This window comes from Aedes albopictus, chromosome 2, assembly GCF_035046485.1.
Source record: "Aedes albopictus strain Foshan chromosome 2, AalbF5, whole genome shotgun sequence".
NCBI classification, from domain to species: Eukaryota; Metazoa; Arthropoda; class Insecta; order Diptera; family Culicidae; genus Aedes; species Aedes albopictus.
In genome coordinates this window covers 305371069-305386905 of record NC_085137.1, presented here as the reverse complement: position 1 = coordinate 305386905, position 15837 = coordinate 305371069, and the positions used below count along the sequence as shown (strand labels likewise).

The following is a 15837-nucleotide window of genomic DNA, read 5'->3' as shown; positions in this document are numbered from 1 at the left end:
GTACATGAATTCTTCAACCGCCTCGATTTCATCACCGTCGATATACATTCGGGGTGGCGGGCGCGGTAATTCCTCCCTGGAGCCGTTTGCCATCATGTACTTTGTCTTCGACACATTAATGACTAATCCGATTCGTCTGGCTTCACTCTTAAGTCGGATGTACGTTTCCGCCATCGTCTCAAATTAACGAGCTATAATATCAATATCATCAGCGAAACCCAGCAGCTGAACGGACTTCGTGAAAATCGTTCCACTCGTGTTTATCCCCGCTCTCCTTACACCCTCTAACGCAATGTTGAACAGCAAGCACGAAAGTCCATCACCTTGCCGTAACCCTCTGCAAGATTCGAAGGGACTCGAGAGTGTCCCTGATACTCGAACTACGCACATCACTCCATCCATCGTCGCCTTGATTACTCGTAATTCGTGCATAATCTGCCATAGCTGTTCTTGATCGATTGTATCATATGCCGGTTTGAAATCGATGAACAAGTGATGTGTGGGCACTTTGTTGTCGCGGCATTTCTGAAATACCTGGTGGATGGCGAACATCTGGTCCGTTGTAGCGCGTTCACCCATAAATCCAGCCTGATATTGACAGTTTCCCCCCTTATCGAACGCGACGATTTGAATCCGTCGCGGATGAAACCGTCGCCAGAGTCGTCGCAGCCAATCAGCAGGCGGGAGTCTGACGTTTCGCCGATCTCACTTACACAAACAGCAGCTGAGGTGGTGCTTGATTCGTTGCGATGATTCAGAAATGCCGAGGTGAAGTTGGCAGCGCGTTTTGTTATGAAAGCAACATACAATATTGCCCAACAATTTCTCTTGCAATCGGTGATAGACGGCGGCATAAAACTTGAGAGAGTATCTTGTAGGCAGCGCTCAGTAATGTGATCGCGCAGTAGTTCCCGCAATCCAACTTGACGCCCTTTTTGTAGATGGGACATACGATACCTTCCATCCATTCCTCCGGTAATACTTCCTTCTCCCAAATCTTGGTAATGACCCAGTGTAGTGCTCTCACCAGTGCTTCTCCACCGTATTTTAGAAGCTCGCTTGGTAGTTGATCTGCTCCAGCGGCTTTGTTGTTTTTCAACCGGCCAACCTCCTCCTCAATCTCTTGAAGGTCAGGGGCCGGAAGTCTTTCGTCCTGTGCACATACTCCTAGATCTGTTACCGCGCTACCTTCGGTACTTGCAACGTCGCCATTGAAGTGCTCATCGTTCATCGCTCGCTCGTCAGAATATTCCCGTGATTATCTCGGTACATGTCGGCTTGTGGCACAAAGCCTGTGCGCGATCGGTTCAGCTTCTCGTAGAACTTTCGTGTGTCCTTAGCGCGGTACAGCTCTTCCATCGCTTCGCGATCTCGCTCTTCCTGCTGGCGCTTCTTCATCCGGAAGACTGAGTTCTGCCTGTTCCGCGCCTGTTTGTAACGTGCCTCGTTCGCTCTCGTACAGGGTTGCAGCATTCTCGCCCACGCTGCATTCTTCTCGTTTTTCAACTGTTCACATTCGCCGTTGTACCTGTCGTTTCTGTGATTCGGAGTCGCGAAGCCTAGAGCTGTAGCCGAGGTACTACCTATGGCGGATCAGATGTCCCTCCAGCCATCTTCAAATGTTGCAGCGCCAATCGGCTCTTCCGCTGGTAGGGCCACTGCTAACTGCTAACAATGATGCACATATAATAGGTTGATAAACAATTAAAATTTGTGAATTTTTGATGCTTTCTATGAAAAGTTACAGCATGTTGAACTTTTGTATGAGAGAAAAATAAAAGATGCCTACTACTCCGTGCTGATAGTTATGTAAACATTGTTTATTTTTATTTTTCACACTTGTGAAAAATGAACTCCGGCCTAGACTCCGGCTGTCAAACTTTTCGAGTACGAATGAACAACAAGCTAGTTTTATTGTCGATTTATTGTCTCTCTCAATTTTTCTTGGAAAGCCACTATTAAGATGGTGCACTTGGCCGAAAGGCGATCTTATAGCGGTTATCAGAAGGTTATGGTGGAATAATAAGCTTTATTAGCAGTTTTATGAAGTTGGTCGGGAGAACCACTAGTAGAACATTATAAAACCAAAAATGTTACTTGGGTCTGGATCGTTCTTGAAACTCCATGGAGCGCCCCTAAAACCTTCTAGAATACTCTAAAATAATTAGGCTTCCGATTTTTTTTTTTCATTTGCCCCGGGGTACCTTACATAAACAGTCAAACTTAAGTCGAAAATACTTAAGTTCCAGGGCCCTTTTTTGACCTAAGGAAGACTTTGCACACTTTTATTTTATGGATTAATATAAGTATTCCACAACTATCCATGTGTCATATCCAATGCCAATTTTCACAATACGAGTCCCTCAAACTAGGGGAAAATTGATCAGCAGGTGGAATTGATCATTCACGGATTAAATTGTAATTACATATTAGCAACTTGTAGGATAGTGGAAGTATTTTGACCCAGGGCATGTATTTTGGACCACCTTGGGAATTTTATTACATTTATCATATAATCTCTACAAAATCTGTGCAAACTATTATTGGAAGATTTTGTGGAGATTATCAAGGATGGAAATCTAGTGATCATGATCAGATTTCGAACGTGTCGTGGTTGAACGGCATCGCACGATCATAGCAACAACGATAACATTTTGTCGTCAAGCGTCATAAACAAACTACGGTCCGAGAAGAATGATTCGCTCGGCATGTGTGGGCGCGATGCGATCGTTATCATGAAGTCGAAATGATAAATTAGTTATTTCATTCACTTTTTGAGCATTCTTGCTGCTCTAACTTCCAGATATGCTTCTGAATGTACTATTTAGAGTCATGAATGCGGTCTACGAGTGCATAAGTGGCATATATTATGATGAATCAAATTTATCACGACTTGTAACATGATCCGATAACGGCTCATCACGCGATAAAGCGTGCATCAGATGCTTTCATTGTCTCAGTGATACGAGCACGGTGTGAGGCGTCGGCATCATGCTACTGCAAGAACAAGGCTATCTTGGATTATTCGTATCCTGTATCATTTATCGCTTGAAGTGATTTTCTTCCATCCTTGGAGATTATATGATAAACTCCCGGAAAACTTTGTCTTGCCAATAGTTTGACAACTGTCATTTCTGCACCGAACTCTAGATTGGTTTTATTTCGATCGTTATGATTTTCTTCCCAGCTCATGAAAAATCATCACTTTATCTATTTTTCACTTTTTCAGTTGATTTTCGTAACTTTTATTGCTTATAAGGGGTGATACACAAATTATGTCACGCAAAAATCGACCTTTTTCAACCCCCCTCCCCCCTATGTCACACTTTTTGTATGGGACCTCAATGTATTTTGTTAGGGTCGTCACGTTCTGCAAAACCCCCCCTCCCCCTAAAAGCGTGACATAATTTATGTACGACCCCTAAACACAGCCACCATGAATACGAATCGAACCATGCCAGAGTCATGCTGATCGGTTCATCCGCTCTTGAGTTTTATTGTCTCAAAGGGACTTCAAACTCATTTTATATATAGATAGATGTGATAAAATTCCCAAGGTGGGCCAAAATACATGCCCTGGACCAAATTACGTCCACTACCCTACATATCGTTGTGATTATAAAATTCTATACTCTCGACATCTATGGACTAGATGAGGTAAGAATTTTATGATCACAACAACATCTCTAGACTCTAGAGATGAGTGTGGACTTTTCAGTTTTTAGAAAAAGTTAGTCTTGTATTACTTCTTCAAGGGGTTTTCATTGTGTTTCATACATGACCAAAACCGTTGGTACTAAACAAACAATGTCCACTTGGAGTACCGTCAAATGGGGTAACTTGCAACACTTTTCGACTTTGAAGCAATATCATTGAAAATCTAAACATTTGAACCATCCTGTGAAGCATCGTGTATGCTAATTACCCAGAGTAGAATACTATGCAGCAATTGATTTATCAAAATATATTGTCACCTAATCAGGAGGTGCGAAATACATGCTTGTTGCAAGTTTCCCCATCTGTGGGGTAACTTGCAACACAGGACATGAAGTTAAGTTAGCCATCATTAAACAGCACGAACATTCTAGTGCTTAGTCGTATTGTAAATTTTTGATGTAATGCATGAAAAATGCATTGTTAAGATGTACACTAACCAATTCACATATAATTTTTCATGAAAGGGTTGATAGTTATTGCAAGTGAGAGTATATCGTTTAACAACAGGTCTCACGTCCCTCAAATATAAAATAAATATGGATTTCGTGACATAGTACTCGTAACAAAATGTCAACAATGATAATTGTCATTTCTCGAAAAGATAGAGTGAGTCATCTTTAAGTAGTTTTCAGTTTGCAGTGGTGTTTGACAATTTCAACTTAAATAACATGATTAAAACACATCTAATAAACTTTGTAAATATCAAAGTCGTTCATTTCAGTACTCAGCTGAAATAATTTAGTCCATCTAGGTTCAGAATTGATGTTGGTGATTGTTTTAAAGCGCCCATAAACTAAATTAAACTTTTAACAAAATGTAACATGAATAAAACTCCATAATATGGTATTTCCAAACAATGTTTGAAAATCACATTAAAAAAAATGTTAAAAATGAGTTGTCATTTGAAAATGAACTCGTTACGTAATCAAGAAATGATCCGTTTCGGTTATTTTTGTCAAAAATATCGTGAAATGAAGATAAATAATAGAAGGTTTTGTCAAATTTAACTGTTGCAAGTTACCCCATAGTGGTTGACGAATATAATAATGATTTTTTACATTACTTAGAAGATAAGTTTATTAAACTGTTATCGTTTGGCTAAGCTTACTATTAGGTATCCTAACTGCAACCAAGATCATCAGACTTATCGCACTTACCATAGGGGAGAAATGAAACACGATTTTCATACTTGTTTTTATGACATAAAATGAGCAAACCGTTTTAACAGTGTAGCTAAACAATAAACAAAGAAACAAAACTAATTTTTCCAGTAAATCGATCTTTGGTATACATAATCTCTATAACCAAAAAAGAAGGGCATACTAGTTTTCATTATTATAAGAAAATACTTCACATTTAGTGTATGTCATCGTGTTGCAAGTAACCCCGTTTGACAGTACCTGTGAACTTTCTGTTTTCATATTTTGTAGAACTTCGATTGTGATGTGATATAGCTATTCTGAGACATGAGTCAGTTTAAAAAATTTCAGTTTCAATGTGGTTGAACTCGTTTATTTCAAAGAAAATTTCATACCTTTAGGCGTTAATGGTCATTTTCAAAATTTAAATTTGCTATTTAATAGTCCAATTAATTAGTTGTAAGAGTTTGACGCGTTATTCATGATCAGATAATCAGTATTTAGTGGAGAACGCAATTTTCTATTCCTGCCAGTGTTCGCTTGTAACATTTCCGAAGTAACATTTACAATTTTATTTTATTTTTGAAGTTCTTTAACTTTATGTTTGAATTTGTTGAGTAAACCCTAAGAAAAAATGTATTATACTAGACTAACATTTGAAAAGGGCGTAACCGCCATGGCAAATTTCTGCTTCCCCCGTTCTTTCAAAGCGTTTTTCCTTTATTTATTAAAACTCTTATCATCAGTAAGAGGAAGAGCAGATCGTCTATCTGATAACGGGATAAGTTTGCATAAATGTATTAAAATACGCGTAGGCTGGACAGAAGAAGTTGAGGCGTGCAATGGTTGTTTCGCCCTTTTCATATGTTGATCTAGTATAAACTGCTGATTGGGTGAATGATTCTATCATTCAGTGTATAATCAAGAAGGTAGCCCGAAAGGGTTGTTGAGCACGTTGTATCAAATTTTTCTATTAGGGAAATTATGTCATGTAGTTTCATAAAGATTCACCCGGTACTGATTATGCAGAAATCCTTTTGCCAGCAATAGTTGTTTTGAAGCGATCAATTTGAACCCGGATTACGGTAACTTTGAAAAATGACTTATAACCAGCTAGATTGACCATATTCTTAGTGGCCGTCTATCGCCTAAAGTAAACAAGTTCGTAGGAATTTATCAAGCCGGTTTTATCGGTCGACAACGGACCATTTTCCACCGTACGATAAATCTACCAGAAATCTGCTGATTTTGCATACATATCATATGAATTTCCCAATCTAAGCTAAAAGGTCACCTGTCCCAATTGGATCACTTACCTTTCCACGCAAATGTTTTCACTAGTTCAAGTGATTTAATGTGGGTCAATGTCATTAAAACGTTTTGTCTTCATTGTTCCCTTCAAGCCGGCCCAAAGCTCAATTTAAAATGCATTTAATTTCCCCAAGACTTCGACAGCCAGCCACTAAAGACCACACTTTTCAACATTACGCAACATCCTTCCTAGGTGATTGTTTGATTTAACGGTACACCTGCCACACCCCTTCACTGTTCGTCAACAGTATAGGACAGACGTAGATATTGGCGTATTCCTTGCTTTTAGTTGGATTGGTAACTCTACTCTATTACCTTTCCAAATTTGAAGTACACTTTATCATATTGGTTTTTATTTCTTAATTAACAAAATCTAATGAAAATCAGAACAATCGTTAAAAAAATGTTGCTTTCTAGGAAAATAAACTTCATGTAAATACTATGATGCGGTAAATTGAACATGGAGGCAGATAATTTTTTGACGATTTATGCTTAGATAGGGTTTCAAAAATCGTACGTACAATAACTACGAAAATGTTACTATTGACATTGACAGTGGTTTGAAAAGTAAATCATTGCTTGTCTTATACTGTACTCAGCTGACCGGCAAGCTGAATAACACCGCTTCAAGGCATGAAAAACCGTCGCACGACTAGGGTAAAAGCACTAGATTTCGCCCCCCTAAAGCATAGAACTATCCAAATTATCGAGTTTCAACATATATCTTCGATAATATCTATGTTTCTTTGGTGATTCTTGCTAATTATCCTTCAATCAGTGGTAACCCAGCTCAAAAGTACCATTAAATAAAGATTTTATTCATTAAAATGAAAAATTTCAATATTGATTTGTGTTTTATTTTTCGCCCCCCAAAATTTAATCTTCGCCCACCTCCGCTCTAATTTTCGCCCCCTGCAGTTGCCCATTAATTTTCCTCAATTCGATCATGACAATCCTTAAAATTTTATTGAATACGAATTATCCCGGCAAGCCTAGTACTGTCTTCTGTGTTTTTGAGTTATCCAAGCAGGCTCCCGTCTGGAAAATCAAGAAAAAAATATTTTTCTGTATGCATGTTATTCGCCTTCTTGAGTTTCAGAACAGAATGAAACAATACATGCATATATCAATAGATAGATTGTTAAGTAGAAAACATGGGCAACTAAAAATTAAGTATTAATGGGGTACGTACACAAATTATGTCACGCTTTGTGGGGTGAAGTGGGTGGTCTGTTGACGTCCCATGCAAAAAAATAGAATGGAAGGGATGATTTTGAAATGGATTTTTTGCATTACATAACTTGAGGGGAACATCCATAAATCACGTCACGAAAAAAATTTCTATTAGGGGTCCTTAGGGCTACTTATTTTGAAATCATACCCTAGATGCAACAATATTTGCGAATTCGGCTGTTCTCGCTCAGCTGCTGACTGTACAGCAAACTCACTGAGGTAATAATAAAAAGTAACGATTGTCAGCTGATTCTCAGAAAAAAGGTGAATCTGAGTAACAAACTGTCAAAGTTGCTGAGGGATCGGTTATATTGTTTTTTACTTTGTGCTTGGCTGCGTGGATCTTGGCGAAAGTTAAAAAACGCAGGGATTTTGTGAATCTAAAAAGAGAGTGCCTAACAAATCTGGCGTTCGATTTGAATAAGTCCAATCTGCATAAGAATCTCAGCAAATTTACGACTTATTCAAATCGAACGCCAGAAATATTTTTACAAATAATCTACGTCAAACATATTTTCTAATTTGAGGCACATGCAATTCAGGTAATTGGCAATCTTCCATACCTGTTGCGAATAGTTAAATGAGAGTTGAATGGAAGTTCATTACTAGCCAAAGCGAAGAATGCAAGCGGACGTTTTGCCCCGTAAAGCTCTTCAACACTTAAAATTTAACAATTTTTTTAAATTCAGAAAGTTTGAACAATAGAGTGTTAGTGATAAACCCTCGTGAGTAAAAGAGGCGCGAAATTTATCACCCCATACAAAGTCTTTCAAAATCAATTCCATTTTCTCTCCCATTTTTTGTATTTCTTCTCACGTGGATGAGTTTTAAACAAGTTTAGAAAAGTTAGACTTTTGATTTTTTTTTATATTCGACAAAAAGGTGACTTACATCTAGACTCCTCAATTATTTGTTTGATTCGGTAAATTTGCGTCACGCAAATGAACAATTAACGTCTTTTATATAAAATAGTAAACTATCCTCCAAAATAGATTGTGCGGGCACTCCCTTATAGAACACGACGGTTTGGAACGTTCGTCCCACGAGCAGTCCCGAAAATCGCCTGTTTTTGCCATCACACCTGTGAAATGTGTTAAAAGTGACAGATGGGCACGTGCTTTTCTGGCTGACTCGCTCGCATTTCATTTTCGCTCTCTTCCTTTTTTGCAACGATGACAGCAAGACGTCGCATCAAAAATGAAGTAGTTTGTATGATAGCAAAATTGCGTTTAAAATTGGGTGTCGAATCGACCTTTAAATTCAGTGGCCAAAAATCACAGAAGACACTTATGAAATAGATTAGAATGACCACATTTGCATAAATGGAACCTTTTGTCCCACTTTCCCCAACCTCACAAAGATCAACTTCACCTCATTCGATATCTCCACACCCGTGTTCAGTACGAGAAAGAGAGGGGCGAAAACTGAAACACGCAATACGAATAGAACGGGACAAGGGATTTCGCCAGGGGCGAAAATTTGAAACTTCAAATTTTGTGCTCTAATTTTCGCCACCTATAAAAATAGCTAAAAATTGAAAAGTTTTATCAATTTAGCTGAATAAATAACCTGCTGTGTATTCCTAAGACTTGTATGACTATCAATGTTCATTATTTTGGGTTGGAAGAGTTGATTTTGTATGTCTTCCTAGGTTCTGATTATCGCTACTGTTTGCATTGCGTTGAAAAAACATACATCATTGCCATGACAATTTCTCAATCGCTAATTCGATAGATTAAAATATTGGTTTTGTGGAATATCATTAGTGCACAAGATTGATTCTTATTTGCTCTCTCAGATACGTTGAAAAGCAAACAACAATCTACCTAATTAATCACAAAAACTTCGAATGTTTTATTAGGGGGGCGAAAATTAAGGAGGGGGCGAAGACTAGTGCATTTACCCTAATTGATTCGCAATGCCATTTACAAGCTTGTCATGGCACACGTCCACTTACAGCAAAGCATATAGTGTACATTTTTCACATTAGTACCTGATCCTAATCGATGTACATCAACTAATTATAGCTCATACAATTTCTGTTTATTGTAGGTGGTGTACGTGTCGGACACCGCAGGATATATTCCCTTAACGTCGCTGCAAGCTGCCACCCACCAACGATTGCCGCCCGCCTATGGAAGTGATATTGATCCTGCGTGGCGGCCAGATCCCTGGGACCGGGACTACAACCGACGGCATCGGTTCAATAATACGAGAGTTCAACGTTAGTAATCAGTCAAAAAATCCATGCCGACAAAACGTTTGATTGCATTGTTTCTTTCAGATATTGAAGCCGAATGTCAGGATGACTACATGAAAATTAGAATTGGTTTCAACGGTTCTTTCAGCGGACTGTTATATTCTTCTGGTAAGTGAAGGGCACAAAACGTAAAGTGGACTACAAGTTATAGATCGTTGCTCAAAAGCCAAAGTATGTTAAGCCGAAAGTATCAACAGGTATAATTGGCCATTAAAGTTAACGTTAAATTAAATTAAATTAAAGTAAAACGGGGTATCTTTGATAATGCAAGTAACTTTGATAGTGCGGCAGGCATTGTGTAATTTATCATATTACTATGATTCCTTCAACCAGTTAAGAAAAAGGTAAACGTAAATCAATTCTATACATATGAAAGTTCATCTTAGACGAATTTTCATTAAAATCTAATTTATATACAACTTGTTGGACAAAAAATAAAAATTGTTGATATTTTTGTCATTTGTCAACCCCTTCAAACAATCTGCTATACGACTTAGTTACAACTATTTTTTTCAATGAATGGACTCTTGTTCTCGATAGATTCATCATAGTAGATTCCAAATCTGGCCTTGAATCTCTTAACGAAGTGTGTTTCTACGAAATAGAAGCAATTTTGTAAATTGGGATATTATTCTCCATACATTGATAAACACCTAAAAGTATGAAATGCCCTTGTAATTTCATATAGATAAATGTGTGTTGTTCAAAATTTGTTAATAAAACATTAAAAAACTACCCAAAAAAAAGAAAACTAACCACGAATAGCATAGAACCATATGTTGATGTACCGTTAAGCATTTAGTATTACAAAGATAATGATTTTTTATAGCTAAATTTATTGTGTTTTGCACTCAATACTCCACAAATTCATTTTTATATGTAGAATTTAGTAAAAAATCAATGTTTTGCTATAAAAATTCTATCTACTATATTCCACAACCTTCTCTCATCATGTTCATACTCCTAAGATTTCAATCTGTGATTATTTTTTGAGATTTGATGTGTTTTTAGGGCATTATCAAAGTTACCCCAAAATGAAAATCTGATTTTCGGTTATATGAAAAACTAAAAGTTATCCAAAATATTTCAGATTATCGAATCTTTTAATTGCAATTGATAACTGATGCCCCAGTACTTGTTTTAAAAATATAAAATTCGGGGAAATACTGTTACATGTAAAAATATTGAGAAAATTCGCTGAAAAACTATCAAAGTTACCCCATTTTACGGTACCCAAAATCCTTTCAAAAAATCTTCCACGGCTTTCTTCAGAAATTTCTCCAGAAATTGTTTTTGAAAAACTTCCAAATTTCTCCAGGCTCTCCTTCCGAAATTCCTCTACGGACTCCTCCAGAATTTTCTGCAATGATATCCCAAGAAATTGTCGATGAAGCCGGCTTCATAACTTCTCACGAACTCATTCATTTTCACGAAGCATTCAAAATGGTGATCGCTCTGAAGTTCTCACATTTCAAATGGTCGTCTTTCTTGTGAATGGGCCAGATTACCCCTATCATCCATTCCTCCGGTAGCTGTTCGGTTTCCCAGATCCTGACTCAACCGGTGCAGACAGGTGGCCAACTTTCGATCCCCTCACCATTCCAACTTTCTATCACCGTCCATCAAGAGGCCTCCGTCCTTATCCCTGCATATTTGGACTTGCGGTACGAAGCCACTATGGGATGCTTCACGCAAAAAAAAATCTGTTCCGATAAACGCGAACTCTCAGTCGCGGCAACGGGAACAAACGGGAACTATGCATGGTCCACTGCACGAATTTATTCTGGCCTGTTTACTCTCACAGAAAATTTGACGTTTGAGAGGTGTCGACACCGCTCAAACGTCAAATTTCGTGTGAGAGTAAGCAGGTCAGAATAAATTCGTGCAGTAATCCATAGCAACGATAACAACAATAAGAAATGTACACCGTGAACTAGATATCACGGTTTCTAGAACACCCATAATGACAGCTCTAACTAGTTCCAGTTCACGGTGTATATTTGCTTGTCCTCATATTTGGGTTTGTTTGTTCACGTTTATCATAACGGATTTTTTCGCGTGTTCTCATAGTTCTATTTCCTCGCACTCCGCTTCTTCTAGGTGGCACTTCTTCTCCCGAAAGAGGCGGGTCTGTTGCTTCCGCTTCTGTTTGTAACGTTTACGTTCTACCGGGTTCCTTGCTGCATCATTACCGCCCATGGTGCCTTCTTCTCCTCCAAAATCGCTCTACACTCCTCGTCGAACCATTCGTTTCGTCGACTCCTTTCCATGTACCCGATGGTGCTCTCGGGTGCGTCGTTGATGGTTGCTTTGACTGTTCTCCAGCAGTCCTGTAGAGGTGCCACATCGAGCTCGCCCTCGTCTGGCAACGCTACCTTGAGATTCTGCGCGAATGCTGAGGCGATATCTGGTTGCTTCAGCCGCTCAAGGTTGTACTGTGGCGGTCGCCGGTACCGTACATTATTGATGACGGAAAGTTTTGGGCGCAGTTGACCATCACCAGCTAGTTGTCGGAATCGATATTAGCGTTACGATAGGTCCTGGCGTTAATATTGTCGAAGAAGTGCCGTCCGTCAATCAAACCGTGGTCGATTTTCGATTCGGTCTGCTGCGGTGATCTCCAGGTGTAGCGATAAGGTATCAGAAGGCCGGCTCCAGAGGCACGATATCCTCCATTTGGGACATTTCTGCCATCACCACACATATAAGCTTATTTCATCATTTACCTGAGGGAGATTGGGACATGGGATGGAATGGGGTTAGGAAAGGGAAAGGTGATGAAATAGGAAGGGGTGCCAGAAGAGGGAATGAACGCAGAAGCGCAACGAAAGCTCATAGCCCATACCACAACAGGTTTAATCAGTGCCCTGAAAAGGACACTGTAAAACGCATAACCGTAAAGAGAGCCTATAGCTCATTGGAGGCAGCTTGTGGCGTCATGCGACTTTCAATATGACATTGAAAGGCACTTTATCGGAAGCATCCTCATTATTCAAGAAATCACCCAAGCAAAAACTACGTTTGAGCGGAAACTTTTTTAAAAACGTATACAACTTTGTGTAAAAGAGTCACTGTGGACATCCAAAATTGGGAGGCGAAACTGGAAGCATTTCCTCAGTTTTTTGGTTTTTGATTTTTTATTAAATAACGAAGCAATATTTTCAAAATCGGTTTTCGTGCACATGTAGAGTATGGATCAAGGTATCTTCTGATTTTTTGAGGTGGAAAATGTTTTCCATTTTTGCAGAAACCATTTTTTGTGAAATTTTGTTCAAAAATGGTTTCTGCAAAAACGAAAAACATTTTCCAACAAAAAAAATAGAAGATACCTTGATCCATACTCTACATGTGCACGAAAACCGATTTTGAAAATATTGCATCGTTATTTAATAAAAAATCAAAAACCAAAAGTGAGGAAATGCTTCCAGTTTCGCCTTAATAGGCATGTCAGCCAGACGAACATCACAGATGTGAAACAACCATGCGTTTCAAACATTTCAGAAAGAACGAGGTAACCAGGAACTCATTCCTTCTTTATACAACGCACTCACTCTTTCGGGATAAAACTATCAAGTAATTTCACGCCATGAAAATACCCAATAGAAAACTATCCATACAATGTGATCGCAATCAGTTAGTACATATTCCCTAGTTTGTTGAGTAGGAACACCTGAATACGCAAATTTTGCGAAGGAACACTCAAAAGTGCAAACAAGGTCAAATGGAGACTCCTCATCTGACACATGCCAATCAACTCATGACAAATTCGCTCATGCAGAGTTGGGTTAGGTGCAATTCTATGTTAAGCCATAGCTGTTCTCGATCGATTGTATCATACGCCGATTTGAAATCGATGCACAAGTGATGTGTGGGCACGTTGTATTCGCGGCATTTCTGCAACACCTGGCGGATGGCGAACATCTGGTCCGTTGTAGCGCGTTCACCCATAAATCCAGCCTGATATTGCCCCACGAAATCTCTTGCAATCGGTGATAGACGGCGGCATAAAATTTGAGAGAGTTTCTTGTAGGCAGCGCTCAGTAGTGTGATCGCGCGGTAGTTCCCGCAATCCAACTTGTCGCCCTTTTTGTAGATGGGACACACGATACCTTACATCCATTCCTCCGGTAATACTTCCTCCTCCCAAATCTTGGTAATGACCCAGTGTAGTGCTCTCACCAGTGCTTCTCCACCGTATTTTAGAAGCTCGCTTGGTAGTTGATCTGCTCCAGCGGCCTTGTTGTTTTTCAACCGGCCAACCTCCTCCTCAATCTCTTGAAGGTCAGGGGCCGGAAGTCTTTCGTCCTGTGCACATACTCCTAGATCTGTTACCACGCCACCTTCGGTACTTGCAACGTCGCCATTGAGGTGCTCATCGTAATGCTGCTGCCACCTCTCGACCACCTCACGCTCGCTCGTGAGAATATTCCCGTGATTATCTCGGCACATGTCGGCTTGTGGCACAAAGCCTCTGCGCGAGCGGTTCAGCTTCTCGTAGAACTTTCGTGTGTCCTTAGCGCGGTAAGCTCTTCCATCGCTTCGCGATCTCGTTCTTCCTGCTGGCGCTTCTTCATCCGGAAGACTGAGTTCTGCCTGTTCCGCGCTTGTTTGTAACGTGCCTCATTCGCTCTCGTACGGTGTTGCAGCATTCTCGCCCATGCTGCATTCTTCTCGTTTTTCAACTGTTCACATTCGCCGTCGTACCAGTCGTTTCTGTGATTCGGATTCGCGAAGCCTAGTGCTGTAGCCGAGGTACTACCTATGGCGGATCGGATGTCCCTCCAGCCATCTTCAAGTGTAGCTGCGCCAAGCTGCTCTTCCGTTGGTAGGACCACTACTAACTGCTGCGCGTAGCCTTGAGCCACTTCTACGTTACGAAGTTGCTCGATGTTGAGCCGCGGCGTTCGACTTCGACGCGTGGTGATAACTGTCGAAAGTTTTGAGCGCATGCATACAGCGACTAAGTAGTGATACGAATCTATATTCGTACTGCGGTATGTGCGGACGTTGGTTATATCCGAGAAGAATTTACCGTCGATTAGAACGTGGAATGATTTTTCTACAAGAAGCTTTGATCGATTTGAATTAAGGAGACAAGGGGCGACCACTGGGATTTTTTATCTGAAAGTGTAACTTTTCCCACAGTATATCCTATGAAAACTTTGAACCGCTTGCGCTAAATGATAGTTTCACCGATTGCGCTAAAATTTTGCACAGTTCATATAGGACCTAAATGGAATCGAAAAAGTCGACCGGAGCGAGGATTTGATGTTTGTCCCATACTACTGTGCACGTTTATTATGCTGAACTTGAAGAATCGGCCCTTGATCCTCAGCCTGCACATTCTATCGTCGATCGGCCACCAATCGATCACGCGCCTCTGCATATCGCCCATCACGATAAAAGCTGTTCCCAGCTCACGTTTGTTGCCGCAATTCTGGTAGATGGTTCGCATTATTAGGTTGCCGATTTTCCGTTACAATGGGTTTTCACGGCTCGCTCGTTGGGCCTGACACCAACCTCCTACTTTCCAGAGGACCACAGTGCACAGTTGAGCTTAGAGTCCTTTCCTGGCACTCGGACGTTGGTCAGCCGCCCCTAACATGGGGATCAGACGCTGTTGTGAGCCGCTCCTCCTGGAGAACAGACGCTCAGGTTTACCGAAGCAAACCCCCTCTTCCCTGCCAGACTACGACCAAAGTTTCCACCGGAGTTGGTTACCTGATCCCTAAGGTTGCTCGCAGTCCGGCCGGTGCCCCTTGGAGGTAGGGATAGAAGTTGCTGGGCAGAGGCTAGTGACCTCAATGGGACCTGTATTGCGCGAGTTACCCAGCCTTTACCGTGCCTCGATATCAATTGCAAAGTTTATTTGGTAGATCTTTTTTTAGGTACCAGCAAGGTTTGCCTTGCCTACTGTCAAAAACTCCTAGTATTAAAGTATACCTATAAAACCCTATCCAAACTGTTCTTTGATTCAAGGTAAGACTTATCTATGCGGTAAGACTCATCTCAAACTCCAGTTCAAATTGTTTAATTAATCCAGATAAACGCCGTCTTGTTTCGAGTTCTGGCTTTAATTTCTGTAAGGCATTTTTTTATTGCTTTTCAAAGTATATGCAATCCGGAATCTTACTAGAATTTTTCAAGCAATCTATCTAACAACAGTTGTTACTCTCA

At 40.1% G+C, this 15837-nt stretch overlaps 2 protein-coding genes across 4 annotated transcripts in view; both read left to right on the top strand.

The window, feature by feature from the left end:
• LOC109424263 (ninjurin-A-like) overlaps window positions 1-15837 on the top strand; it is a 233772-nt gene that overhangs the window by 196094 nt on the left and 21841 nt on the right. The gene's annotated exons all lie outside the window — the stretch shown is intronic.
• The window catches only part of LOC109428714 (uncharacterized), an 84118-nt gene that overhangs the window by 65329 nt on the left and 2952 nt on the right, over window positions 1-15837 (top strand). For all 3 annotated transcript variants that reach the window (XM_062852188.1, XM_062852187.1, XM_062852186.1), the window contains 2 exons: window positions 9453-9624; window positions 9685-9768. In XM_062852188.1, coding sequence (XP_062708172.1) covers window positions 9453-9624; window positions 9685-9768 — 256 coding nt within the window. The remainder of the gene's footprint in view (window positions 1-9452; window positions 9625-9684; window positions 9769-15837) is intronic.